The sequence below is a fragment of the Micropterus dolomieu genome, linkage group LG19, assembly GCF_021292245.1.
Source record: "Micropterus dolomieu isolate WLL.071019.BEF.003 ecotype Adirondacks linkage group LG19, ASM2129224v1, whole genome shotgun sequence".
In the NCBI taxonomy this organism is placed as follows: domain Eukaryota; kingdom Metazoa; phylum Chordata; class Actinopteri; order Centrarchiformes; family Centrarchidae; genus Micropterus; species Micropterus dolomieu.
Window position 1 is genome coordinate 15,146,476 of NC_060168.1, and position 27,999 is coordinate 15,174,474.

General features: G+C 40.8%; 2 protein-coding genes across 4 annotated transcripts; both read right to left on the reverse strand.

The window, feature by feature from the left end:
- Nucleotides 1-6: 6 nt before the first annotated feature.
- cnot6a (CCR4-NOT transcription complex, subunit 6a) lies at nt 7-15,102 on the reverse strand. The gene is made up of 12 exons (XM_046029937.1): nt 14,978-15,102; nt 13,763-13,884; nt 12,848-13,034; nt 12,391-12,476; nt 12,190-12,294; nt 11,486-11,554; nt 9,779-9,936; nt 7,613-7,767; nt 4,306-4,460; nt 3,849-4,082; nt 1,994-2,196; nt 7-1,810 (listed from the first exon to the last, which is right to left on the reverse strand). Exons 2-12 carry the CDS (start codon nt 13,872-13,874, stop codon nt 1,595-1,597), a joined length of 1,680 nt encoding a protein of 559 aa, XP_045885893.1. The 5' UTR covers nt 13,875-13,884; nt 14,978-15,102; the 3' UTR covers nt 7-1,594.
- Nucleotides 15,103-15,408: 306 nt separating this feature from the next.
- Nucleotides 15,409-27,083, reverse strand: simc1 (SUMO interacting motifs containing 1). 3 transcript variants are annotated; one of them, XM_046029934.1, is made up of 10 exons: nt 26,585-27,083; nt 23,783-25,138; nt 23,421-23,668; nt 23,206-23,275; nt 22,642-22,802; nt 22,061-22,153; nt 21,829-21,960; nt 17,541-17,697; nt 16,363-16,447; nt 15,409-15,747 (listed from the first exon to the last, which is right to left on the reverse strand). In XM_046029934.1, exons 1-10 carry the CDS (start codon nt 26,738-26,740, stop codon nt 15,536-15,538), a joined length of 2,670 nt encoding a protein of 889 aa, XP_045885890.1. In that variant the 5' UTR covers nt 26,741-27,083; the 3' UTR covers nt 15,409-15,535. The 3 variants fall into 3 exon arrangements, with proteins under 3 accessions (XP_045885890.1, XP_045885891.1, XP_045885892.1); XM_046029935.1 differs by lacking the exon at nt 26,585-27,083 and adding an exon at nt 26,423-26,577; XM_046029936.1 differs by lacking the exon at nt 26,585-27,083 and adding an exon at nt 26,044-26,172.
- Between the last annotated feature and the right edge of the window lie 916 nt (nt 27,084-27,999).

Sequence of the window (27,999 nt, forward strand, 5' to 3'; positions counted from 1 at the left end):
AAAAAAAAAAAATACTGATAGATTAATTAGTTAATCTCTAGGGAGTGCAATAGTGACAGCGAACACCTTGAACAACCTCTTCTTACGTCTTTTGTACAAGCTGGTAATATCAATTCATCTTAACATTAACTGGATAAAAATTTAGCCATAGTTTACAATACAATCTTTTTTTTCAAATCTGATCATAATTTACTCTTAGTACAAAAAACGCCAGAAAACAGGTCTTTTGTGGTTCATATACAATCATGTAAAGACTGAGTCTAGATTTCTATTCTGTACAAACACTTGTGAAAAAACCCCACTGCTTTTGTGTATGGAATTTATGGCTGGGGAAAGTCACTACTGGCCTCGGAGACGGTGCTACAGATCTGCCTGTATATTACCTGTGTTGTGTGTGTATGCGTGAGTGTGTGTAAGCTTGCATGTGTGGAGTCAGATAGCAACTCCAGACAGTGAGAGGACTGCTGGTTTTACTCCTGCGTATTAGCCATTGCTCGCTCTCTGCCTAAAAGCAATCAAGACAAATAAAAAAAGATTTGTGAACGCCCCTCACCGTTTTGCCCATCAGCCTAAATCCCTTGCCCCTGGACCAAAAATTGTGGTACATGGGCCACATGAGCTCCTAAGCACAGGACTAGCCTAACAACTATATAAGCTGGGGTGAACAGTCTGCAAACAGGATGGTAGCTGCTCTCAGTTTCTCACCTTATCCTTCCTTCACAAATTAACACTACGTACATTGCCCATGTGACATCAGGCAAATGTTGTTTGCGGACGTCTGGTTCTTGAGGCATCTGTGGGTTTTGGTAGCTAATGCGCCAGGGCCAGGGTCAGAGGTGTAGACTACCTTGTAGCACCACGGGAGGCCGTGACCACATAAAAGGCCTGAGCACCACAGAAGGACAGCAGGAAATCCTGTCTCATACCAGCTGCACTACATCCCATTCCAGAGACGCTTAACTACCAGCTAAAAGCTGCACTAACTCGACAAACATGTGTATCCAAGAAAGACTGAGAAAGTACGCTGGCTGCCCAGAGTACAGGGGAAAACGAGCACAAGCCAATGATGGAGGTCTGAGACTGACAAGTCTGCTGTCTTTGCTGGTTTCAAATTTATACAGGACAGACAGACAGGCAGACCATCAGCTATGGAGCTTTTCTGGTGAATGTCACCCCCTCAGCCACTTTGGCGTTTTCCCTTGCTCTTAAACCAAACAGTGCCCCAGGTGACGAATCTGAATGAGCTACCATCCCTTCTAGTTTCAGAGACAGAAGCAAAGTGGGTGGGTGGGTGGATTTGAGGAGGAAAGGGAGTCCAAAACACAAAATATGATACACCAACAGGACTGAATCGAGCAGTTAAAAAAAGAACAAAAAATAAAAACGGAGAAAGAAAAAAGAAAAATATAGAATATCTATAACATTATACGAAATCCCTGTCGGCCAGACCTCACTGTACGAATATTTTACAGGTTGTGTTTTTTTGTCTTCCTCCTCCGGGGTTGTGGAGGGAAGAGCTGGTAGTGGGAGGGAGGAGGGGTGGAAAGGGAGCGGCTGTGGTTGCAGCTCTCTCTGGTGGTGTGGCAGGGACTCACTACCTGCGTGTAGGCAGATGGAGCCCATTGACCTGGGGGGGCATGTTGGGCAGGAGCAGCTCCAGCTGGGCAAAGAGGGAGAAGTGGTCGGAGGGGATGTGGGGATGTGGGCAGCCGCTGACATTGTTCTCTACGAGCCAGTGTGGGTCCAGTGGGCCCAAGATACCCAACACGTTCAGGTGAGGCTTGGAGTAGAAAATATAGTCAATGACACCCTGAGGAGAGAAGGGGGGGGGGGGAGGTGCCGTCAACTAAAATATATGAACATTAATTCCACTTTGGACATGTTTATGAGTAAGTTTGTAAGTCTGGACAAGTCAAAAGGTGAATCTCTGTACTTGTACAAGCATCATCATCAACTACAAACATAAATATACATGTGTGCCATCAGTAATCACCTTGAAGTCGTAGGTGTAGTTGGTGTAAGGCATCAGGCCGTTCTCGTAGGCGCTCTTCAGCTTGAAGCCGTGGGTGATCCTGCCATTGGACGTGCTGTTCTTGCCATTGCAGTTGAATTTGGTCAGGCTGTCGCTATAACGAAGCTCTTTGAAGTCCTTGTGGGTGCAGTCAACTCCACCAGAACTAAGATACTCCACCACGCCTGAACAGAAGGGAGAGATGAGAAGTTGTCTACATCAGAATCAAGAAAAGTCAAGTGGCACTTTGACGTCCCAACAGGCCGAGCCCAATCTGTTCCTACAGTTACCATCCATACTGCCAAATGGAATTTCTAAAGGCACAAATTTTGAATGTTGTAGGTTACTAGTAATATTAGCTGTAAAACTAGTTTTCAAATCATATCTACATCTAGTTTCATGCAGGTGAGGTCTTTCTATTCAACTACAGATTGATTTCACTACCTGGTCATGTTTGATTACTGCTGAATTTATATTTTGATATAGATTTTAATGTATGCACGAAGGTCTAGATACAGTATTTCAGGAATGGCTTCATCCCATGCTGAAAGTTGCAAAAACATTACAACTGCAACTAATGATTACTTACATTATCAATTCTCTGCAGATAATTCTCTCCATTACCTCATTTGGTAAAATGTGAGAAAATTGTCCAAGTTGTCCACCACAATTGCTCTTTTTATTCGACCAACACACAATTTAATTTACTATCATAGAAGACTTTTCTAATATTCACATTGGAAACACATTTCACCTTTTGTTGCATAAAGAAAAAGACTTACAATTAAATCAATTTAAAATGGTTGTCCGTTATCAAATTAGGAGGTAATTTGAATTTGTTTATTCCTTTTTTTAATGTAATTGCAGCTATGAAAGACATACACCTGCTTGTTCAGCATCCAAAGTTTAGTTTTGCTAAAAGGGCAGCATGACACATTGTTATGGTGCTTTCAGACCAAAAGCGAAGTGAACGTTCGGGGCGGTGAGTTTACATACAAAGTCAATGCAAAGTCGCGTAGAGCTGCGATTTCCTGTCGGGCAGCGCGAAGGGGGCGGGGCTGGCGAAGCAAAGCGTGTGAGTTGAATATTTTCAACTCAAGGGAGTAATTCGCATGACGCTGAGTCGCGATAGCCTATCAATGTTGAGATTGTCCGTACGTTGCCGACAGCTTCAGAGCGTTGTGTGAAGAGGGCTAGGCAGAGTGGGCAACTGAAAATCTGCTGGCCGGCTGAGAGCTGCTAAACTTGGGCTAGAGGAGCAGGGAGCAGCGCTCCAGCTTACGGACAAATAAACACCCGTGGTCGTACTGGACTTTGCTCGCAACTACGCCGTTTGCTTGCAGGAGGAGCTTGGAGTAAAGTAATTTTATTAAATTAGATTTTTACTTTAGTTTTTATGATTACAACATTGATTTACGTTCACTCAAGCTTCTCAGCAGATAGATTCCATGCACATCTGGTTCCAGTGCTCTCTCTCTCTGAATTCATATGTTTAACAAAACATATTGTAGTTATTTCGGCATCAGTTTGATACGTTTATTGCTATTTAATCACAGCAAAATGTTTACTTTGGGTTCATACAGCTGTAGTAATGGCAAGTTGTGTTTATTAACGTTATCGCGTTAAAATCGCCTTCTCGCGTTGTGTTGCGAGGCGAAAATTTGCGTTTGGTCTGAATGCCGCATTAGGAGATACTGGGAAACAAACCAACAAAAATTTTCAACAACAACAACTACCTGTCGCTGCAGTTGTACTATTGTTGTATCGATACATGTACAATTTTTATACCAACTCTGTGGTAATACACAGCACAGCTCTATCTGCCTTGCTTACATACCAGAGTCAGGCAAGGAGTTGAGGTCAGCGCACAGCACCAGCGGAATGGCATTGGTCTCACCAGAGACCGAGGACAACTTGAGGCTGCGTGTGGCTTTATCCACTATGTTCTTCACCTCTGACAGGAACATCATGGTCTGGACCAGCTTCACGTCAGAGTATTCTGGGTCCCAGTGCATATGAGCGTTTGCTACCAGGAGCAGCTGCTTCTCCATGCCATGGAGTGACTTCCCAGCTGAAAGGAGGGGAAAAGGTAAGCAGGCAAAAGTGATACAGATAGTTATTTATGCATCACCGACAACTACTGTAACTAAAGCTTTTCAGTGAGTTTCAGACATAAGTCAACACAGGATAAGCAGGACTAGCTCTGGTCTTAAAGAAAAACGCATGCAGTAAGTCTAGCGGAGCCAAGTACCCAAATAAGAAGTCCTAAAGCTCAGAATAGGGCGTCTACTCACAGGAGACCTCCATCATCTCTTTGCGGACCTCAAGCAGTACAGCTACCCCGATGTTGTCCTTGGTCATCACCCTGTTCAGCATTGCCTCTGAGCCCTCGGAGTTAGCCATGGCCAGCTGGTTAAACTCCACTGTGTGCTTCTGCACTGCGCTGAACCTGGAGATAAACAGGATACCACTCAATGCCTCTAAATATCAGAGCAAAGGGGACACTGAGCAACATAATTGAATTGCCAATACAGGGAACAAGTTACATTTCTTCCTCCTTGCCCCTAATTTGGGCATCTCTTTCATAATATTAATGATATAGCTGTAAATAAGTGTATAGATTAAAATTCAGTTATGAATTCTTATTGAAAGTCTTACATTTACTGTTTTTATGGACCGAGTAGAAATTTGGCTTGTAGTCAAAATAATGGTCTGCTTCAGCAAAACACAGAGCTCAGTACTGCCAGCTGCTGTATGTATAAAGCTTTAGCCTTCCATGAGTTTTCAATTAAAAGTCAAAAACATGCTCTTGTATTAACACAGGACAGAAACAGTCCCATGAATGCCATGAGATTGCATTTGCTTTAATTTCATCAATACTTAAAGCTTCGGCCTCAGGCAAATACTATGTTACCCAACACTCCAGACAGTTTGTCATAATTAAATGATATCATTTACTGTCTCATATAAAGGGGACCCCCCCCAGGACTCTTGAGGAAATTCATGCAAACATCACAGCTCCCTGTGGAGCCATAAAAGGCTTTGTATAACTTATTTCAGATATCCAATAGTCCTCGCCGAGTTTGGTTGGTTTCCGGTTTTGCCAGTCAGCTCAGGTGTATTAGCTTAAACCGGTTTGATTATATGCAAACTACATCGGTCATTATGAGATGTTCTGGCCAAAAAATAGGCAAGCAGCAGCTCTCAGGAACATCAACCCTTTAATTACATTCTACAAAGGGGCTCAAGACATGTAACAGCCACCTCACTAATGGTTCAAACTATAAATCTGCATAGAAATGACAATTACTAACACAAGCCACCATGTTCTGAACAGACTACAAACAAAAAGTAATGTTTGCATTTTGAGACAAATCGGCAAACTTAAACAACTCAGTCCAGCACAAGTACCCATCACAGCTGAACAGATGATGGTTCGGAGTAAAGCGGTGTCCTTATGGTAAGCTAACTAGTGAAATGAAAAGTTGATAAGCGATGTCCCTATCATTTTTCCCTTTTCAACATAACTCTAATATAACCCTGTCCCTGACAGCTGCCACATCACTCATGCTTATCACATCTGTTCGCTATGTTAGCAGGGTAGCCAGCCAACTATACTTTGTCAGTACAGTCAGTAACAGAGTGAATATGCCCCTTTTGCAGGTCTAAGCTCAACCCAGCTAAATGTGTTAAGATTCTTCATTACAGCAGCTATTTTTCTGCTATACATTTAATCTTACAGTAGTTTTGATCAAGCACTCCAGTCTTCTCCTTTAAGCAACTCTCACTAAATCTCAGTTGTTTACACGCTGTTCAGTTTTGATAGCTACTGTTATTTAGCTTAGCAGCTAGCGATGGCTTCTCATTCTCCCTCTCCTGATCTCTTGCTCTGTGTGTCAAATGTTTAGCCACTCCTCTGCTTTCTTTAGTGAGACTGGTACGTATGTAGTAAGTGTAGTTTGTCACACTGCTGACGAGGCTTTGAGAATTGGAAACTCTGCTCTGCACCATGGAAACAATCATTAGCTGCTGTAGTTAGCCATCCCGTAATAGCTGGACCGACCAGAGGTAGCTCCTGTTAGCCGTCCCAATGCAGCGCCTAAGCATTTGGGAAGCCAGGGAGGCTGGGTGATTGTCCGAAGGAAGCATAGCCCTAAGGATAAGCCCATGGTTCATCACCAACCTGTTCACATTTCTAACATGTTATTGTGACCACATTCAAATGTATTTCTGGGGCCAGAGTGGTCGACCCTGAACCCTATCGTACAGTATGTGCTATGGTATAAACAGTACCCGAATTTAGACTGGATGGTAAGCATTGATAGCAATCTTCAAAACATACCACTGGTCTATATTTTGTTTTCAGCGACAAATGAACTAGGAACAGTTTCTAAAATCGTATTCAAGCATGAAAGCAGGGGAAACATTTAGATAATGGGGAGCTTGACACAAATGCTTTAGAAATATGAGTACAATCAATGTTATCACTGTCGGATGGCTACAGTAAAAACCTTACATTGGGGTTGGGCCGATAAGACAATGCAATCGTCCATCGGCGATGGCTGACATACATCACAATGTTGAGCTGGCATCGTGACTGTAAAAACCCGCCCAGCACTTTTTTTTTTGTATGTTTTATAAAGTCGACTAAAATACTAAGAACTCGTCTTTTCCTGTATATTTCCACCTGTGATCAGTCATCATGGCAGCAACTAAACAACTAAAACAAACATCAGCACCCTGTGTGTTCACTGTTGCTTTACCTGGTCCGTGCCTAAAATATCCACCGCGACTTGTAATGTAAGTTAATAGTCTACCTTTTTTTTTTTTTTTTTTTAAACTTAGTGAAGTCTGTGCGAGAACACATGCACATAAGACGACTGCTGCCCCCAGCGCGCCCGTGCACCCGATGACATCGTCCATCCCAATATTTCATTGTAGACATCATCCGATGGAAATTTTGTAGACATTGCCCAACCCTACCTTACATGGCTTCTTATTTGCAGGGTTATCAAACTGGTTAGGTGGGTGAGCAGTGGTAGCTCCACCCAGCCGATACTCCACACAAACACAAAACAACCATCAACATACCGCAATACATAAAAATAGCACAGGTTACAGTATTACAGAATTGACCTGGAGTGAAAGGCTTACAATGGAATCATTTCTTTGTCACAATTATTGCACCTGTTTAATGGGGGAAATGGCTTAGTGATTAACTGTAATTGAACACCATAAAAGCTGTTTTAAACCACTCAGGCATCAATATTGCCTGAGGTGCTATCCTACAGAGAAAAGGGTATTGAAGTTATTAACTGGATACCCAGTGGAATGAAAACCCCTACGTCTCTATCCATCCATCTCTAATAATGAAAATTCACCAGTTCATAACTTATTTTAGAAAACATTGTTCATTTATTTAGAAACTATTGTGGTTCAGACTGTCTTAGAGCTACAAGCCAGTGATTCTAGCTTTTATACAAAATATCTTAAAATGCATGTTTAACTCCAACAAAGATAAAACAAATCACAGTCCTACTAAGGCTTGTCAACAAGCGATACAGGCTACAGGACGATAACTACAAAATTGTAGGTACATACTTTTCCGTCTTGTAGAAAATTGCACATCCATCCACGTGTTTACGGTCCGACTCTGACATGGTCCTGGCTCGTGATTTTGGACTGAAGAACCCCTCGTAACCCTGCTCTTTCAGCTCAGGCAAGAAGAAACTGTAGTACTGCTCTGTCTCAACTTCCTGTAATCAAAAAAAAAACAAACAAAAAACAAACAAAAAAAACCCACGTCAGGGTGGACAACAGGAAAGGCCGACAGTCACGCAAGTATAACAAACACCCCTTCCAAAAAGAACAAAAACTGTCATTCTATATTAACATTTTAATACAATTAAAACTAAAGGCAACTAAACACAATTTTAAGAAATTAAAAATCATCACAGCTGAAAAATAGTGCAGGAAGGAAAAGCAGATCTAGTATCAGCAAACACAGCAAATGTTGTCAAATATTTCTTAATTTATAAATTCAAAGAAGCATCTGTGTGCAAAATAGAGGTGGTATCCTGCTCATTTTCAGGTTCAAAATCTTATTTAGGGGTTGTACCAGAACAGGTTTACATGGCTTAATTTTCAAAAACCACCATATTTTTCCTCATACTGCACATTGCTGCAGCTCCTCTTTTCACCCTGTATGTTGTACGCTCCGCTCTTTCGCTACAGAGTGATGCATCTTACTTGTACAAAATCTTTGTTGGGAGTTGCACATGCGCAGTTCCCAGGTAAGGACTACTAGCCAATCAGAAGCAGAGAAGGGCGGGTCGTAAGAAACAAGGTAGTGTGATCCAAATCAAAGCTGCTTCAGACTGCGACCGTAACCTAGCAGATGGTGTAAGTTACTCACAAGTCCACATCATTGTTCCACATCTTACCATTAGGACTAAGCGTTGAACTGTTGCCGGTGTTCTGACGATCTATGCTGCCTTGCCGAAAAATGCTACCAAAGCGCAAATCGATAGACTCGACTCTACTCAGCCCTGCTCCGTTTTCCATTGCAGATAGTACCCAGAGATAGTATGTAGCTTCTCATCATAGCGACGCCACACACAACTGCTGCGACGTAATGTTCAATGCGACACACACGCGATCCACACAGCTTTCTCTTTTTTAAGTTAAAACGTTTCAACATTCCTCAGAATGTAAAGACAGATAAGCGGTATGAAAACCTTCCAGCTGTGTTTTCCTCTGCCGTTGTTGTTGCAGCGGTCTGTGGCCTCACACGCTTCTTCCGCGGGTTGGCACAGGCATCCCCCGCAGCCACTTGCGGAGCTCCTCAACTCCGAAAATATTCAAGCACATTTTTGTTCCTCCATCACTTCTTGTAAAACACACCTCAAAACTACTCAGAAGTGGATTTAGTGATGAAATTACATACGGAAACTGTAAAATATAAAGCTTGTTGCTGGCCTCTTTCTGGCACACGCAATGACGATGCAGTGAATAGTCTCTCTGACCAATCAGCAGTCTGTCGTGTTTTCACGCAACATTTTAGTATCCCTGAGCTCGCTTGGAACCTCGACGGAGGTGAGGTAAGATAAGAAAAAAAGTACCTGGAAGTAGGTACAGGTACAACATTTCTACAATGGAAACCCAAACAAAGGCCAGTCGAGCCAAAGGGCCTCCGCTCAGACTAGCTTGGTTTGAGGGCGTGCCTGACTCCGCTAGCCGCTTGGCAAGCTTTATGACGCGTTTTCATTGTGACGTCACAAGTAAAGGAAGTGAAGGGCTGGACTACAAACGAGCTGTTTTCAAGCAGTTCAGAGCAGAGCTTTCTGTGGGAGATGGGAACTCGCTTTGGGCTGGACTTTGGGCTTTTTCACTTTGCAAACCTGTTACATGCACAAAAAAGATATACAACTCAAGGAGAGGGGAAAAAGGCCAAAAAGCCTAATACCAACTCTAAGATTTTTTAAGAGCAAGACATTAATTCTGCTATTTGTGATATGGACACATGTAACAAGAAAGTAAGATTTAACACTGTGTCGACACTCAAAATAGCGCGTCACAAAGGGAGCATTTATTGTAGGGGTTTTGGATTGCATTTTACAGGTGTTGCTTTTATTGTGTCGACTTTAAAGGACGTCCCGCTACCACCACCCTGCCTAAGTTTTTAAAAAAGAAATCTTGTTGGGTCTTTGCTGATGTACAAAATAAATGTTAATGTCTGTGACGCATGCTTTGACATCCATCTCTCACCTGCAAACTGATGATGTCTGCATTGCAGCCCAGGATCTCCTGAATGATGGATTTCTTCCTGTACTCCCAGTTTAGAGCCCAAGATGGGCAGTAGCCATATAGCTGTCGTGTGGCGTACTTATCACACAGCACATTGTAGCACATCACAGAGAACAGTGCTGAGGGGAGACAGACAAAAGGCCATATTTTAGAAATGCTACGGAAGCTTATGATTTTTATTCCCTAAAAAGGTGGGGTAGGGACATTGCCACATTTTTTTATACAACAAGCCCGATTACCAAAAAACATCTGTACCATTTTTCCTGTCTATACATGGAAAAAATTTTAAAAATGCAGTATTCTGTAAACAGGGAAAACTCTATCCCACTTCGTATTGCGTTTCCTAAAAGCAGAATTTGGCATACACATTAGAGCTGCAATGACTATTTGATTAGTTGTCAACTATTAAATGAATTGCCAACTATTTTTAAATTTGTTTGAGTTCTACAAAAATTCCTTATAGAAGCACAATGTGACTTACACAGCAGTGGTGTAATCATCTACAATTGTTAACAGCACTGAACATTGAGTCAGTCAAAACAACAGTCACGGACGCCCTGAACAGAGTCAACCAACACAAGTAAAAGCTCAACCCAAGGGACACACTGGAATACTGTATCAACTACAAAAGTGTGAATATACTATATTGCAAGTGTCACAAGCATTGCTTTTAGGTTAAAGGGTAATTTTGGCATTTTTAAACCTGGGCCCTATTCCTATTTTCTCATATTTTGGGGTGAAATGACTAGTAGGTAGGGCTGCCAAAAATGTTATCATGATAAAAAGTTTCAGATCTTTCAATATCAATAATTATCACGATAAGTATCAAATCGTTAATTCTTTTGAGTTTAAAGGCTGTTTTTTACTCTTGAGTGAAAGTGCAAGAAACCTGATGGTTAACTGTGGTTTAAACTCTTCTTTATGATCAACACTTGAGGCCAAACAGTGGATCACTTCACAAATCTGAGCCAGAACATTCAAAACAATTATGATAAAAATCTTTGTCAACAAATATGCATGACTAAAAGCTTTTTCATTCAACAAAATGAACATTGTAAAAAAATTAAGTCCCAATTAATGTATGATTCAGTTGAATAAAATCAAACATTTATTGAACATTGTTATTGAAATAAATTATATCACGATAATTGTTACTGTTTTATTGTCCAGCGCTACTAGTAAGTACAAACAGTTTTGTAATCCGTGCAGTAGATGGCAGCCGTGAATGTATTCCTTTGGGTCAATTGCACCTGTCCACAAAAAGTGGCCGGTCAGTGGCAAAAACAGGTACTATTTGTGGATGTGAGTTTGACCAGCACCAAAGAAACAGGTTGCAGTCACTGCAGCAAGTTTGTGACTGTCGGCTGAAGCCATCTGCTACATGGATTTCAAAACTTCTTGTACACAATAGTCATTTCAGTTCAAAAATATGTGAAAATAGGGTCCAGGTTTAAAAACACCGAAAAAATCCTTTAAGCCCAGCAGTACTTTTCACACAAAACCGAATTTGGATCCTTTTCTATTAATTTTTCAACAGATTAATGTGACTTATTTTTTTTTATGGATACAAGCTACATCCATATTTATGGAACAGCTGTGTATTACAAAGAAAACTGATAAGAGTATGTATATCTGTTCAAAGTTATGTTTCGTGTATGTTGTACTTGCCAGAGGGTCGCGTTCTGTCTAGTTCCTGGAGAGAGATCCATGACCGAGCTGGGGGTTGCTCTGTTGGCACTGAGCACAGGGAAGACATCGTTCAATATAGGAGACGACATGAACACAGATGTCGCACAATGTCTTCAACAAAGTTAAGGGCACCTAACCTGTTGGCCTCACATCCTTCATCTTTATATACTGATGAACAGAGGTCTTCACAGATTCATAAATGCAAAACCGATTCCATTTGTAATCCATCACTGTCACAGCAAGTGGTCTTGTAAGCTGAAGTAATGAGTTTTTTAGCCATGTGGAAAAACAGAAAACCTGGGTGTATTTTACCAACTTTCTTGGTAAGGAGGATGGATGATATGCATCACAGCCAGGCACAGGAGAGAAGGCTACGAATATTAAAATTAGGTAAGACACAAAGTTTTGTTTTAAAAACTTGTATAATAGGTTAACTTGTTAATAGCAATCAAAGCTGGGAAATAGGTGCAAATTAGGTCTGTGTCTCCCAGCCGGTTTCGGGTCTGACGTTTCTTAGCTCTGCAGGTCCCAGCTTTCAAACAATAGATGGGTCCAGTTTAGTTCTGGGTAATACAGGACCCATGAAGACCTCTACTCATGAACCTATCTGTTGGGGACAAAGAAACAGCTGGCAATATGCAATTCCTCTTCCAGTCTCAAGACTGCCAGAGGGTGGGACTCACTGCGCTTGATAGCCCCTGCCAGATTGTCTAACAAGTAGTTGAGCAGTCTCCGCGTGCCGTCGGGTTCCTGGTAGAGGCTCATAATTTCTTGTGCAAGTGGGTTTCCTGGTGAAGGAAAAGCAACACGGGCTGAATCATCGCTAAAAGATCAATGGGATTTCAAGGCTACAATGGCTACAAAACCACTGACAAGCCACTCACCTTTCAACCCCAGTGTTTGTAACTGAAACAGTTTCCCCAATTCAAATGGCAGAACCCGCAACTGGTTGTTATTTAAAAGCAGTTCCCTGTGGAGGACATGGGGGAATTTGATTATTAGAAACCAGCCCTCCTGAGAAACAACCATCTGTATTAACTTTTAAAAACATTTACTACATTTCTGCCATCAAGACTTACAACATATCTAACTTTAGACTGATTGTTAATGTGGACTTTTTACATGAAATTTTAAACATTCCAATATATTGAAACAATAGAAACCCAGATAAAACTGGCAGACATCTATTGAATCAACAATTAACAGAAAAACTCACATTGCCATTATGAGTGTGGGGCACTGTGTGGGTGCCAAAATTAATTTTAAGACCAATCCTGTGACAGCTACTACTTTCCATAGTTGGCAAACAAAGGGGTAAATATGTAGCCTGAAATCACTTACCTGAGAGACACCATGTTGCCGAGCTCTGCCGGCAGGCTCCTGATCTTATTGGATGAGAGATCCAGATACACCAGGTTGTGTAGTTTGGCAATGTCTGGCGGGATGCGTGACAATGAGTTGTCACTGACGTGCAGGGCAGTGAGGTGGGTGAGAGACCACAGGGCTGTGCTGAGACTCCTTACTCGGCCTGAAGTGAAGGTAGGAAAAGGTCACACACATGAGAATTAAGTCCCAGTATCCCAATATTATGCCCCTCGCACTATAGGGAAAAACCTTGGAACAACTTTCCCCATTTGTGTGTGAATAGGTCAACGCCTGTTAAGTGTTTTCACACTGAGAAGATGTTGCTTAATCATAATTGTAGGGCTGCACTGTTTTCCCAGAACAACAAATAAAATCATGTTAAGGCTGGACATACACCATGGTGGGTGTAATCAACTGTGACCTATTTTAAACCTTGCAAAACCCAGTTTGGGACTAGAGCTGAATTGATTAATCAAACCACAGAAAATTAACTTGCAAAACATTTGATAATGAATGTCAATAAATTTTGAAGAAAAATTTGGACAAGAATTACTGGTCCAAGCTTCTCCTCTGGCTTTTCTATGAGACCATCATCATCTTGGGCTCTGTGAAACTGATGGACATTTAACACTATTTTCTGACATTTTAATAGGCCAATAGGTTAATTGAGAAAATAATTGGTAGATTAATTGATGATGAAAATAATCCTTAGCTGCTGCCCTTCATGGGACTGACATGTGCAGAGCTAGGGGTGGAACCTGGTCTATTTTATCAGTGAAGATCCAATATTCACCTGCGTCCAACAGTGTGACATGAAAGGTAGATATACAAAGAAAGATTTCACATTATATACGAAATCTACTAAACTAGGAACTCACTGAAAACACTCACCACTGATTTCCAGCTCAGCCCAGTATGACTTCTTCCCGTTGGCTGCTTCCTCGCTAGACATAATTGTGTACATCCGCCTGGGATCCGGCGGGTCATATTTTTCCTTGGGCATTCCTATAACACTACAAAAGATCATTTTAAACGTCATTTATAAACAGAGTAAAAGAGCTCACAATGTAAATCAATTCGGTATTTTGGCCCAAATCTAAAGATGGAATACTATAAATTAGGATAGACCCAATGTATCTAGCTTAGCAGGTGACTTTGTATTTGCATTTATTTGCTACCACATGTTGGCCCATGCTGGAAAAAGATATTGAATGCAACCCTTACCAAACATAAAGAGCACGTTTTTGATCAATATATAGTTCAATTAACACGTTGCTATCCGCCGTCTATCTTGAAATAACATGAAGTATCATTTAAACAGCTTCATATGAAGTCTGATTTAATTTGAGTTAAATAATCAACACTTTAAATCGGTAACGTAGGGTACTGTCTGTCATGCTAAACTTAGCAAACTAGCCTGTTAACTGTGTAAAGCTCTAATTAGTAAATTAGTTAGAAATTGCATTTTAAAATTTAGTTAAATTAGCTAACGCCGGGTAAAGATTAACAGATTATTCTTCTCGTTTTCGCTAGCTGATTAGCCTAGCTTAACCTAAATAGGTAGCTATAAAACTATACATAACAAACGCTAAATCGCTAACGCTAGCTCGCTTGCTAACTATCAATTCGAAAACGGACACGAGAAGTTTGCGAAATTTAGCAACTGACAGATTTTAACGCCCTGCCCAATTGGGCTAGAAAAAAGATGCAAAATGCCATTAAATGGTACTGTATAATTGTTGTTTACATAATAGCAGAGCACTGACTTGCGCATTAACACTAGGCCACGGAACACTGCATTAGTTAGCTGTCGCTAGCTAGCCCCCAGTAGCAAGAATCACTATCACTAAGATAAACAGTGAGCAAACGAGCTCACAGAGCTACACAATGCTGGATTTGCAAGCAATTGCGAGCTATTTAGCTTAGCCTGGCAAGCCTAGCTTGCTAGCTCAAAGCTAACATCCCAATTATTCGAAGCTGACCGACTTCCTATTCATATTAGTCCTACGTCGGGAAAAATGGCCACAGCGTTTTTAACATCTAAATAAGATCACGGTGAAACATGTCAAAATAGTTCAGGTCTAAAAGAAAGGATAAAATTTTTACCTGCAAGACCATACCAAATCGCGAGGACGACTGCGTGTTCTCTTTTGTTTTCTAGCCACTTCTCACCAGTTTCCGCTGCTGTATCATGGCGACTGTAAGGATTTTTTTTCCTCTGCCGATAACAGCGCTTCATCCTATTGGTCAGCGTGCAGACGGTCCAACCAGCTGTTGAGCCAGAGTAAATAAAGCCTTTAAGTGATGGGCCATGAGATGGATGGATATTGGATAGGACGCCACATTCAATTTACTGTGGCTTATTTAGAAACTATGCATAGTTAGCATAGTTTCCAATCTCATCATTAGCGGTGTAGTCAAAGTAATGATGTAATAGTTGCATCTGTATGGATATCCAAGGAAGATTATGCTTAATGACAAATTGATATGCCTTTACTGGCTAAAAGACAATATAATTAAGAGAAACCAGATGTAAATAAATTTTTACTTCACAAGACCCAGCCTTTATTTAAAATACAAAAAGTCAACTCAAGCTGAAATATAAATATTAACATTAAATTAATACAATGCATTATAAGAAAAAAGTTTAACTATTTTTTTTATTCAACACTGACAGACATCTAGCAGGTGATCCTGTAGATAAGTGAGGGACTCTTCCACATGGAGAGGCAAGGCTTGGCCAAGGTCAGCCTGCGCTCTGGACAGGAAGGCCTCCACAGCTTCGCGAACGGAGGCCTTGGATAACATATCATCCGGCTTGTAGACCAAGGTGCCAACTCTACCTCTTTGTTCAGTGACTGAGCTGCACAGATAACCTGGGTGTAACAGATGACAGATGTTAGGGGTAAATCAAAGTGGGCTTGGGTGAGTCAAGTAAATTAATTTTATTTATTGATGAAATGTTTTAATATTCAGGGATATGGTACATTGGGTATGAAAGGATTCATATCTCATATATATCTTAGAGGCAGGAGATATACTATCTATTCAAATTTTAATACAGGTGTTTGAGTAAAAAAAAAAAATCAACACATAAAAAGAAAGTACAGGAATGTAAAAAATGCATTACGTTCACAGCACACACAGTGTGAACATCCACAATAGTTCCCAGATATGAACCAAAGACAGAAATGTGGAAGAATTAATGATGGAAGATGGAGAATAATGGTACAAGTCACTTCAACTTTTGCCCTCTTTTCTTTCTCTGCTGCACAAAAAAATATTCCATCACCTCACTAACCATATTTTTGGTTTGTTGAATACCAAGAAAGCTAATAATGTTGTGTATAATTGCATTTGGTTCATCATTCTGAGACAAACTCCCATTGTGACAACCGAAATTGATGTTCTGTTAATTTTTACAGCCTTTATAGTCAGCCATTTTATGATTATGGCTGCAAATACTGTACTGGTGTTTACCACTATCTCACCTTTCATTGCTTTGTTGTAGCTGAGCAGCAACATCCAGAGGAGATGGACCAACTCTTCCCATCTCAGCCATCTTTCAGTACCATCCTGGAGAAAAAAGTCATGGATTAGTCGCATTGAACTGTTGCTTGTTGTGGCTAGCTTTGATGTGTTAGATTCCCAAAAAGAAATCAATCCTGTCAAGTCAAGGCAATTTTACTCATATAGCCCAACATCACAAATCACAATTTGGTGTACCTTAAATTATTAAAAAAATAAATAAATAAAAAATGAGGTAGTCACTGTCTGTACACTTTAATTCCACAATCTTTTTCTGAAAAATCTATCAACACAAATATGTCATACACTGATTAGCCATAACATTTTCACCACTGACAGGTGAAGTGAACACTGATTATGTCTTTACCATGGCACCAGTCAGTGGTTGAGATATATTAGGCAGCAAGTGAACATTTTGTTTGCATAGTTGATGTGCTAGAAGCAGGAAAAATGGGCAAGTGTAAGGATTTGATTGACTCTGACAAGGGCCAAATCGTGATGGCTACATTACTGGGTCAGAGCATCTCCTAATTTGCAGCTCTTATGGAGTGTTCCTGGTGTGCAGTGGTCGGTACCTATCAGAAGTAGTTAAAGGAAGGTGTGGTGAACAGGCGACAGGGTCACGGGTAGCCAAGGCTCCTTGATGCACATGATGTACAAAGGCTGGTCCATGTGGTCCAATCCATTGCTGAAAAAGTTTATGCTGGTTCTGATAGAAAGGTGTCAGGAACCACTGTGCATAACAGTTTACTGCATATGGGGCTGCGTTGCCATACACAAGTCAGGGTGCCCATGCTGACCCCTGTCCACTGCCAAAAGATGATGCGCCCTGCCACAAAGCAAAATGGTTCTGGAATAGTTTGAGGAACACGAGTTCAAGGTGTTGACTTGGCCTCCAAAGTCCTCAGATCTCAATCCAAGCGAGCATCTGTGGGATGTGCTAAGAGGTCTAGCGGTGTCCATGCCTCGACGGGTCAGGGCTCTTTTGGTGGCAAAAGGGGGAACTACACAATGCTAGGCAGGTGGTCATAATGTTATGGCTGATCGGTGTACATGCCATTACAGATTTGTCAGTACCACTACATCTGTAAAGAGGAAAGGTTGGCCGATAAGGAAAACAAGATACAAGAGTGATATTCACCGTAGGGTCTAGTGCCAGAGTGCAGTTCTTCAGAAAGTGAAGCAGAAGACGGAGCGACATGGGCAGAGAGATTTTCAGTGGGCATGCGTAGTCTAACAGATGTTCCAACAGCTTACATCTCAGCAGCTTGCTCTGTAGGCTCTCCAGCAACAACATCCTGGTTTTCAGAGACAGATTAGTCAACAATAGCTTGAAAAACTGAGTGATGCATTTGAAAACTATAAAATAAAGAAATACTTTTACATATAAACAGTGCAAATTAAAAATCCATTTCAAAAATCCTCTGTTTAAGAAATTAATACAACTCTAAAATTTTAAATAACTTATTATAAAAATATTTTAAAATTAATTTGTCTGCCTGATTTAATGTGTTCAATTTCTGTTTCTTCCACATTTACGTTTGAAAAGAAAGCCTCTCTTTAATTTTAAGACACTTAGACATTTACATTTAGTCACTCGGCAAATGCTTTTATCCAAAGCGTCTTCCATATGATTTAAAGATAAAATTTCAAGAGGTTCACATAAAAACAGGAGAAACTAATTTCTCATTAGTGAATGCAATTTAAAAAAGTGTATTAAAGAGGTCATATTATGCTTTTTGGCTTTTTCCCCTCTCCTTTGATTTATATATCTTTCTTGTGCATGAAATAGGTTGCAAAGTGAAAAAGTCCTCCCCAAAGGAAGTTCCCATCTCCCACAGAAAGCTCTGCTCTGACCTGCCCGAAAACAGCTCGTTTGTAGTCCAGTCTTTTCCCTTTGATCCCTGTGACGACACAGCAAAATGCGTGTCATAACGTTCGCCAAGCGGCTAGGTCCAACACGTCCAAAAACACGGGTGGAAAAACACACTGAGCTGCAGCACACAGTGACAAGACGTCCACCTGCTGCCTCTCCTCTCCTGGAGAACTATCTTACTTACGTTTGCTGTCTCACAGAGCTATGGCTAAGTTGGTTTTTAAATGTCCACCCTGATAGGGTGGAACATAACAGGGTGGGCATTTTAAAAATCTATTACAAAATGTCAGGAAATCCATATAAATGCTGATTAAATTGTCATTTAAACTGTTTATGTAATTTACCAATATATATATAAAAGGTAACACTTTTAATATATATATATATATTTATCTCTCTCTCTCTCTCATATATATATATATCTCATGTATATATCTATAACGTTGTTCTTCCATTCCATATTTATTATATTTCTACATTTATTTATGTTGACTGTATGATTGTCTACGTGTAGCACCTTATCACCACAGCAAAGTCCTCGTATGTGTAAAACACTACTTGGCAATAAAGCTCAATCTGATTCTGATTCTGTTCTTTAACAGATTTGACTCAATGGCTCCAGCCCATCCCCCCACTAACTCAGCTGCTGTCTGCCCTCTAACTCCAAACCCACTACTCCCACCTCCTGCTCACTGTCCCCCACCCTCCTGTGAAAAGCCTACTACTCCCTCCTCTGGCTCTCAGGCTAACTGCATTCTCTAGCCTGGTGACTCTTCTGGACCCCCTGCAGTTTGCCTACAAGACCCGACTGGCAGTTGAGGACACCATCATCTTCCTGCTCAACTGCATCTATGTCCAACTGGACAAGCCGGGTCATGTTTGTTGACTTCTCCAGTGCTTTCGACACCATCCGGTTGGCCCTGCTGGAAGAGTAGCTGACAGCGATGCAGGTGGATGCCCCTCTTGTGTCCTGGATTGTTGACTACCTGACTGGCAGACCACAGTATGTTCGCCTACAACTGTGTGTCAGACAGCATGGTCAGTAACACTGGGGCCCCGCAAGGGAAGGTTCTCTCTCCCTTTCTCTTTACCATCTTCACCACAGACTTCAACTACCAAACAGAGTCCTGCCATCTTCAGAAGTTTTCTCTGCTGTGGTTGGATGTATCAGCAAGGGTGACAAGACTGAGTACAGGACTGTGGTGGGGGACTTTGTCACATGGTGGGAGCAGAACCACCTACAGCTCAACATGAAAAAGACTAAGAAGCTGGTTGTGGATCTAACGAGAGCAAAGGCACCAGTGACCCCTGTTTCCATCCAATGTGGACATTGTGGAGGATTACAAATACCTGGGAGTGCACATTGACAATAAACTGGACTGGGCCAAGAACACTCAAGCCCTTTACAGGAAGGGCTAAAGCCGTCTCTATTTTCTGAGGAGACTGAGGTCCTTCAACATTTGCAGGACGACGCTGAGGATGTTTTATGAGTCTGTGGTGGCCAGTGCTATTCTGTCTGCTGTTGCATGATGGGGCAGCAGGTTGAGGGTAGTGGACGCTAACAGACTCAACAAACCGATATGCAAGGCCAGTAACGTTATGGGGGTGGAGCTGGACTCTGTCGGTGGTGTCAGAGAGGAGGATGCTGTCCAAACTACACGTCATCTTGGACAATGTCTCCCACCCACTCCACGACGTGCTGCTCAAACACAGGAGCACTTTCAGTGCAAGACTTATGCGGCATTCAGACCAAACGTGAATTTAATCCACGCAACGCTCTCCTCAAGGCGGTTTTATCGCTGGACAACTGCTGAGTGTTCACACACACACACAACGTGATAATGCGAATAAACCAGGAATAAACACAACTCACCATTACTACAGCTGTATGAACCCAAAGTAAACAATTTGATGTAAAATGGGTCAAACTGATGCTGAAATAACTACAATATGATGCAGATTTGTTAAACATATGAATTCATGCTTTGTCAGGTCTGTCAGCAAGACAGCAGGACAACAACTTCTAAAATGTTTCTTTTCTGAATGGAGTTCGGATCGATCAGGGCTATGCTATGCTATCTTGGCCACAATAAAGTACATCGATAGCTGGAATAAATACAGTGGGACCAAAAAGTATTTTGTCAGCCACTGATTGTGCAAGTTCTTCTACTTAGAAAGATGAGAGAGGTCTGTAATTTTCATCATAGGTACACTTCAACTATGAGAGACAAAATGAGAAAAAAAATCCAGGAAATAACATTGTAGGATTTTTAAAGAATTTAAAGCGAGGATAAATCAACGTTGTAATCCCCAAAACTAAGGTAAAAAGCTAATTTAATAAAAGCAGTTTACTCTGAGCTCCTCCCGCAAGCAAACGGCGTAGTTGTCAGAGCATAATCCAGTCCAACTACGGGTGTTTTTTTCCCAAAAGCAGGAGCGCTGCTCCCTGCTCCTCTCTCCCAAGTTTAGCAGCTCTCAGCTGGCCAGCAGATTTTCAATCGCCCGCTCTGCCTGGCCTTCTCCACACAATGCTCTGAATCCGTCGCTGTCGTACGGACAATCTCAACGTTGATAGGCTATTGCGACTCAGCGTCACACGAATTTCTCGCTTGAGTTGAAAATATTCAACTCACACGAATTCCTTTGTGTTGCCTTCGCGTCGCCCGAAAGGAAATCGCGGTTCTATTCATCTTTGCATTGACTTTGAATGTAAACTCACCGCCCCGAACGCTCGCTTCGCTTTTGGTCTGAAAGCACCATTAGGGTTACAAAATGCACCACAGAGCGGCACAGGAAGTAATTTCTGACTGTGGCCATCAAACTTTTAACTCCTCCCTCTAAGTGTCTGACAAATGGGCATTTAGTTAGTTATTCAACTGGACATTATATGTTTATGTGCAGTATTATCTGTCAATAATTAATGTGCGATACTATGCTGCAATTCTGCTGCTATTTATTCACTGTACTGTTCTCCATTGCAATTCTTTAATAAAGTAAATATTGTAAAAGATAAAAAAGATTTTCTGTGTTTTTAACATTTCCATTGGAACGTTCACAGTAACATATTCCTCCTCAACAGCAAACTCTTTCTCAGAGTTCTTAGGAGGAGCTATCACGACTATCAGATCACAACTATCATATAATTAGCTGCAGCAATGTGCAGTACGACAAAAAATATGGTGTTTTTTGAAACCGAAACCATGTAAACCTTTTCCAGTACAACCACTAAATAAGATTTTGAACTTGATGAGCATTATATGACCTCTTTAATCATTTAAAGAAACTAATAAAATTGATTTCTTCAATTTTTCATTTTATTTTACAACTTATTTTACAAACATTTTATGTATCATTTAAAGGCAAATTATTTTACTTAATAAATTGTTCACTGAATGTACCAATGAACTAATTAACAATTTCAAACAATACATATTCCAGTGGCACAAAGACTGTGTGTTATTAAAGAAAATAATTTCTACCTATCGCACGTCAACTTTCCCTAAATGGTAAATACAATCTTGCCTCCTTCACTTGTCTCATCTCTCCTCCTCACCTGTGTGCTCGTAGAGGTATATTGCCGATGAGCATATGGAAGAGCTCCTGCGACAGCTTAGCAGAGCTTAGAGCTGGAGAACGGTCCACCTCCAGAGCCAAGGACAGCATCCTCTGGAAGATGGACACCATTCTGTACGGCATAAAGGGACAAATGAAAATACAGCATAGAAGCAGCCTGTTGTTCCCTTCTGCTCATGTTAACCACTATATTTTCTTTCTTTGTAATTCACCTGATTTGTTCATCTCTCTCTCTGGCTGCTTCTCCACTCTCTTCATGCTCTGATGATTTCATAATGGCAGAAAAGAGCCATTTGATGACATCTCTGGAAAGACAAACAAAGACAAACAATAACAAAAAACAGCCAATAGCACTACTTGAGCAAAATATAAAACAGAAACTTGTACTACTTGTTATCCATGTAATATAATGTGACCACCTTGGCACCCTGGAGGGATTGGTAATATGTCATTGTAGATGTTATGATGGTATCAAAATGTGGAGTTTACATTTTTATGCGCCTTTACGTTTTTTTTAGCAGACATCATTTTTGCAGATTCCCTTAACCAAACATGCTCTGAAGTAGGTTAGTTCTGCAACATACAGCATACTCAGAAGTGTTTCTAATATTTTGTCCACCACAAAACAGCACAACAAAAATACAACTTCCAAACTGTTTTAACTAAAAGCTTAATTTAAAAAGTGCATATTATCATGGAGATGTACAATGAAACTAAAACGCCTGGGTCCAAAATTAGCTGACTAACCCTCTAATCTTGCTTTACAATACAAGCCCCTGTTGACCAAACTCACCTGACACGAGGGAATTGCTGATCACATGACAATGTTGCCTTGGCGATGGAGAGATGGAGGGCAGAGATCGAACGTTTGGCCTGGAAATCATCCTCCAAAGTCTGCACAACGTACTCCAGGAGCATGCGCACAACCTCACAGCGATGTCTCTTTGTATGGTCCTAAGGAAAAAATATGAAAATATGTCTGCATATTAAGCCAGAGAGATATAAACAACCATCCAAATATTTTTCTCCAATGAGGAAAAAAACAATACAACAATATTTTGGGGATGACTTTTTGTGCTTTCAACATACTGACACACGAGAAAAGGTTTTACAAAGCGCAATGTGAATACAAAAACCACATTTATCATTCATTTCCCTCAGATAAAACCGTTCATTAAACTGAGAAAAGTGCACCACCCACTCTAAGCGCAATTCAGCCTCTGAGACCAAACCATTTAACAACCTTTCAGATATTTGAAAATATTACAACCAAAATCTCATTCAACTACAGATGGTACCGCACATTGATACACTGCCCAGCTTCACTGTTCACACATTTTGCTTCCTAGAGTAGTACCTGATTGGTAATAACTGAGGTCAACAACTCCCAGTCCCATGGAACTGCACTTTTATCAGCCATGTGGTGTCTGCAATCAGAAAGCAGCTTTAATCTCTGAATTTAAAGATGGAAAGGGGTGAGACTAACTGGAAGAAACGACATAAAGGACAAATTAAGAATTTAAATAGGAAAAGCAACAAATTATACAACTGTCACTCCTGTAGTTCCCTCACCTCTGTGTCCTCATCAGCAGATTAAAGGCCTGCACACACAGGTGATAAGGACACTGTGGGTCAAGCAGAATGCCACGCAGCAGGTGGAAGGTGATATCTCTGGGGGGATAGTAACCAGGCTGTAGTAGGTCAGTCAAGAGCTGCAACGTGCCCTCTGGGTAGTTCTCATCAATGGTACTGTAAACCAGGCTCAGGCTCTGACGACATAGCACCTCAGGAGTTCCAAAACCTTCATCTTCCGCATCAATCTAAAAAAAGAAAAGAAATGCTGTACATTCAGCCTAGCACAAAATCGTGTTGTGTAATGATTTAATGAGAGCTACAGAAAAACAAACAAATAAACATCTAGAGAAATGTCTCACCAGGGCTTGAGCAGGTCCAGACATTACTTTCCTGAGTATAACGGGGCACACAAAACCCCTGTCCTCTGTACTGGCTGCCCTGAAGTCCATGTCAAATCTGCTTTCTTCATTCACTAGTTCTCCATCACTCCCCTCTTGCCAAAGAAAAGACACTGGACTGTCAATTCCCAGATCCCCTCTATATGTCCCGGATCTGTCATCCAAGTCCTCAGTTTCAGACACTGACGATGCAGGTTCACTAGGGATGCTACAACGCAAGAGGTCGGGGCTGTTTGAGGCCTCGTCATTCCTAACCTCCTCCGAATGCCATTCAGACGTATTCTCAGTTAGTGTATGTTCAGAGGTGGGTTCTGGGTCAACTTGGCTCATGAGGTTAGGAGATAGGGGACTTGTGTTGGACAGAGTGTCGAGGACATAAGGCTCAGAATTGTTCAGTCCGATTGAAGGAGGGTGGGCAAATGAGTGATCAGAGTGATGGCTTTGTCTAGAATGTGCTTTATCCAATTCCATTTGTTCCGGGTTGGAGCAGAGGACTTTTCCTTGTATGGAACCACACGCTTTATCTTGAGAAGTTGGAGATGGGATGAGCATAGATGGGCAAAAGTCATCCCTCTCGTCTTCAGGAACGCTGTGCTCCTTTGAAGCTGCAACAGAGTTTCCTGTATTCGAGCGGGGAGAGTCAGCTGGGCTCTGCCGACGCCGAGATGTTTTAGCATTTAACAGTGTGCTCGTAAATTCATTATTGTTCTCTTGTTGTCCCTGACTGATAAGAGTTTCTACCACCTTAGGAGGAGACTCATCTAGTGTAGGCTCCATGTGAGGACCACTGGATGCGGTAGTTGTCCTTAAATTACTAATGCATTCTGGTGAGTCATTGTTATTGTCTAGTTGCCTGAGGTGCAGTGACATTTGGTTACAATCTTCGGTTAAATGGACAGAACAACTTGACATTTGCAGTTCTGTGACATGTGTTTCAAGAAAAGGCAATCGTCTTAATTTTACAGCTGGTGCGAAATGATGTGCTCTGTCTGTCTGCTTTTGGTGTTGGGTTTGAGAATCCAAACATCTCTGATTTGGCTTTAGGTCACCACAGTCCCGCTGTAGTGCAAATGCAGTTGGGTCTCCTGAGGAGCTTTCCTGCAATTTAAAATCATGTTTGTTTGAAGTTTGATTTTTATTTGTAGTTTCTTTTTTCACTTGACAGTCATCCGGTGGAAAATGATCTGTCTCCTGTTCTGTCCCATTTGCTATGTCGCTCTCAGTCAAGTCTACCACTGGTAGTACAGTAGAATTTCCTCTCTTACGCATCTTCAGCTCCGGAAGGGTCCACTTTGGATCTGTGAGGTCAATAAAACGCTAGAAAAAGGGACAAAATAAACAGAAATTTAAATCAATAAATGCTGTGGTTGAATATTTCTAGACAAGAATAATATGGCTTCTGATTCGCTCAAAACAAGGTGGGAAACTTAGTCCAAAACATATGTCAGTAGAACACATTTCTCGTTGTCAACTGAAAGGATTATAATTATTTTTTTTCTGTTTAAGACTGTAAGTCATTGTAACCACGTATGTTTAAATGGCCCATGGCACGTGAAAGCCATGTTTTTGACGAAAGTTACTTTCATAGCTCTTTGTGATACTTTTATAGGTAACCATAAAATACCTGAAAGCCTTTTTTTTTTGTCTTGGCTAATAAGGTAAAAGTATATGAGGTTGTCAGGCTTGTGTCAAATGTCTATATTGTTAATAGCGCCAATATATTTTTATGCTAGAACCCAACACTTAACGGTAGGACAATATGACAATATACTGTACCCTGAAAAGTTGTCAACTGTCAGAGGTTTTGCCATACCATTAAATATGGAGGTAGCTCTCCCTTTTAAATCCCTGGGTGTATTAGGCCATTGTTGACAATGTTGCAGATCAATGAGCAGGACTGCTTTAGGGCAACATTTGATTTTTTAAATATGATTTTTATATCAGTGTTACATCTCAATTAGTTAGTAATCTGATTTGCTGAATTAATTTAACAGTAAACAACATTTTAACATATTTCCGTTATTTATTTTATCAGTGACTAATGTTAGCTCCTAAATACATTTTCCAGAAAATATTTCTAAATCACAATACATATAAGGTTATCAGTATCGCGATATAAAGTGCACAATAAAGATACAGTATCGCAATTTAAATGGTAAACGACATAAAATGTTACTACTATTCAGAGATAGCAAAATGTATCCTTATTGAAGTTAACTTACCAACTACTGGTGGGCAGCACTGTAAGCAAATGTTAACCGTGAATAAAGTATGATAATATCAAAGAATTATTAAGTTACATTCTAGATCTATAATAACTAATGGACACATTATCTGACACATATTTATGATAGCCAAGGGCACATTTCTTAGCTAGTAAGTTATAACGTTAGACAATAACAACATGCGAAGGTTGTGCTTTGGTAACATGACAATAACATCATAGGTTTTGCTATAACGTTATTTATGACAGAGAAAAGTATTCCTGTTTGCTGTGTTTTAAATTAATGTGATAACGTTAACCGTTAACTGTTCTCCTTAACGTTAACCTTGACAAGCCAGAATATAACTTATCAATATTTCAAGTTTAACGTTACTTACGACTGAGCGCGGCGCCAGTGAGCAGACTCTAACGTTACCTGTGGTACAAACGTGTGAACAAGTGTTTTCTGTTCGTGTTCCCCGGTGTAAGTTAACAACAAAGTTGTAGGTTAGCTCACAGGTTAGTAACAGTAACGTTATCGGCTATGTTTGTTAGCCTACCTTTGGGACATTGACGTTCACGGCGTCAACGTCTACTCTCACCGCTGTGAGGGGCAGTGGATCACCTTTGGTCATAAGGTTACAGTAGGAGCCGACGATTTCCACATCGGAGTCGTCTTTGTCACTGTCGGAGCTGAGGCAGATCACATCATCCATTTCTACTCCCTCATTCAACCTCAAACGAGACAGAAACTAAACTACAGAATCACCTTAAGCAGGCCCATGATAGTCGCCACAGTCCCAAAGAAAGAAGAGCTAACGTTAATGTGTAACTTCCCATCATGTTTTGTAGAAACCACAAGCTAGTAAGTTAACTACTCCAGTTAAGCTACTCTATTCTTGAACTTCTGCCATGGCCTTGTTAAGATCGCCAGCTACATGAACCTGATGCTGCCGGTTGTTTTGACGCTGAAAGTGAGTTAGCTAGTTTAAATCCAATGACATGACGTCCGTCTGGTTGATTCAACTTCATAACTGGCACATCTGAATTCTATCATTTCCTGATTTTTGTTGTCGTTTCTCTTCTGTAGTTTGGGCGATAACAACCAACTATACATTTGCAAATATCGCCACCTGCTGTACTGGAGTGTGAGGGCTCAATCTGCCTTCAATTCCACCATAGACTAGTGTGATTTTTACTATTAAAACCTATCCTCTCTCTGAAACAAGTAAGAGCCCTAACCAAATGTTTTTGCCACCTTTTACTCATTTTATTCCCTCCAAATCACGCATCACATATGCATGCACAGTGTATTTTATTCAAACTCCAATTAAGTCCCTCCACATCACTTCTTTGTAGATTCATTAAACCTGTCACATCTGCCTTCCTTGTTACTATTGTACCCTTACATTTGTTCCTGTTTCATTGTGTTATGAATGGATGAATGATTTCATTTTACCATCAAGCTTCAGGGGCTAAACAAAAATACCACAACATATAATTTTGTAAACAACAGAAACACCTTAAATTGAATTGGATAATCTTCCAAAAATGTATTTAAATAAAACACAATAAAATATATTTCCTATGGAGCAGTACATTTTAAGGCTACTGGATCCATTTAATAGATCCATTATGACTAGTCAAAATGTCAAATGCTGCTGTGAAAAAAGCCTATTGATACATTTGGTCAAAGTTATTGATAAAAGTTGATGGTTAATGGACTGTGCCTTTCTAGTCTTCCAGCCACTGAATGCACTTTACACTACATGTTGCATTCATCCGATGACGGAGCAGATCCGAAAGAAACTAAACATTGCCCAAGGACAGTTTGTCATGCGGTCAGTGTGAAGCCGGGATCAAACCTCAAACTTCCAATTATAGGGTGATCTAATTAGTAGGCGATTGCTCTACCCCTAAGCACCGTATTTAAGAATTTCAGTCAAACAAAAAGCAGTCATGATGACTAAATAAA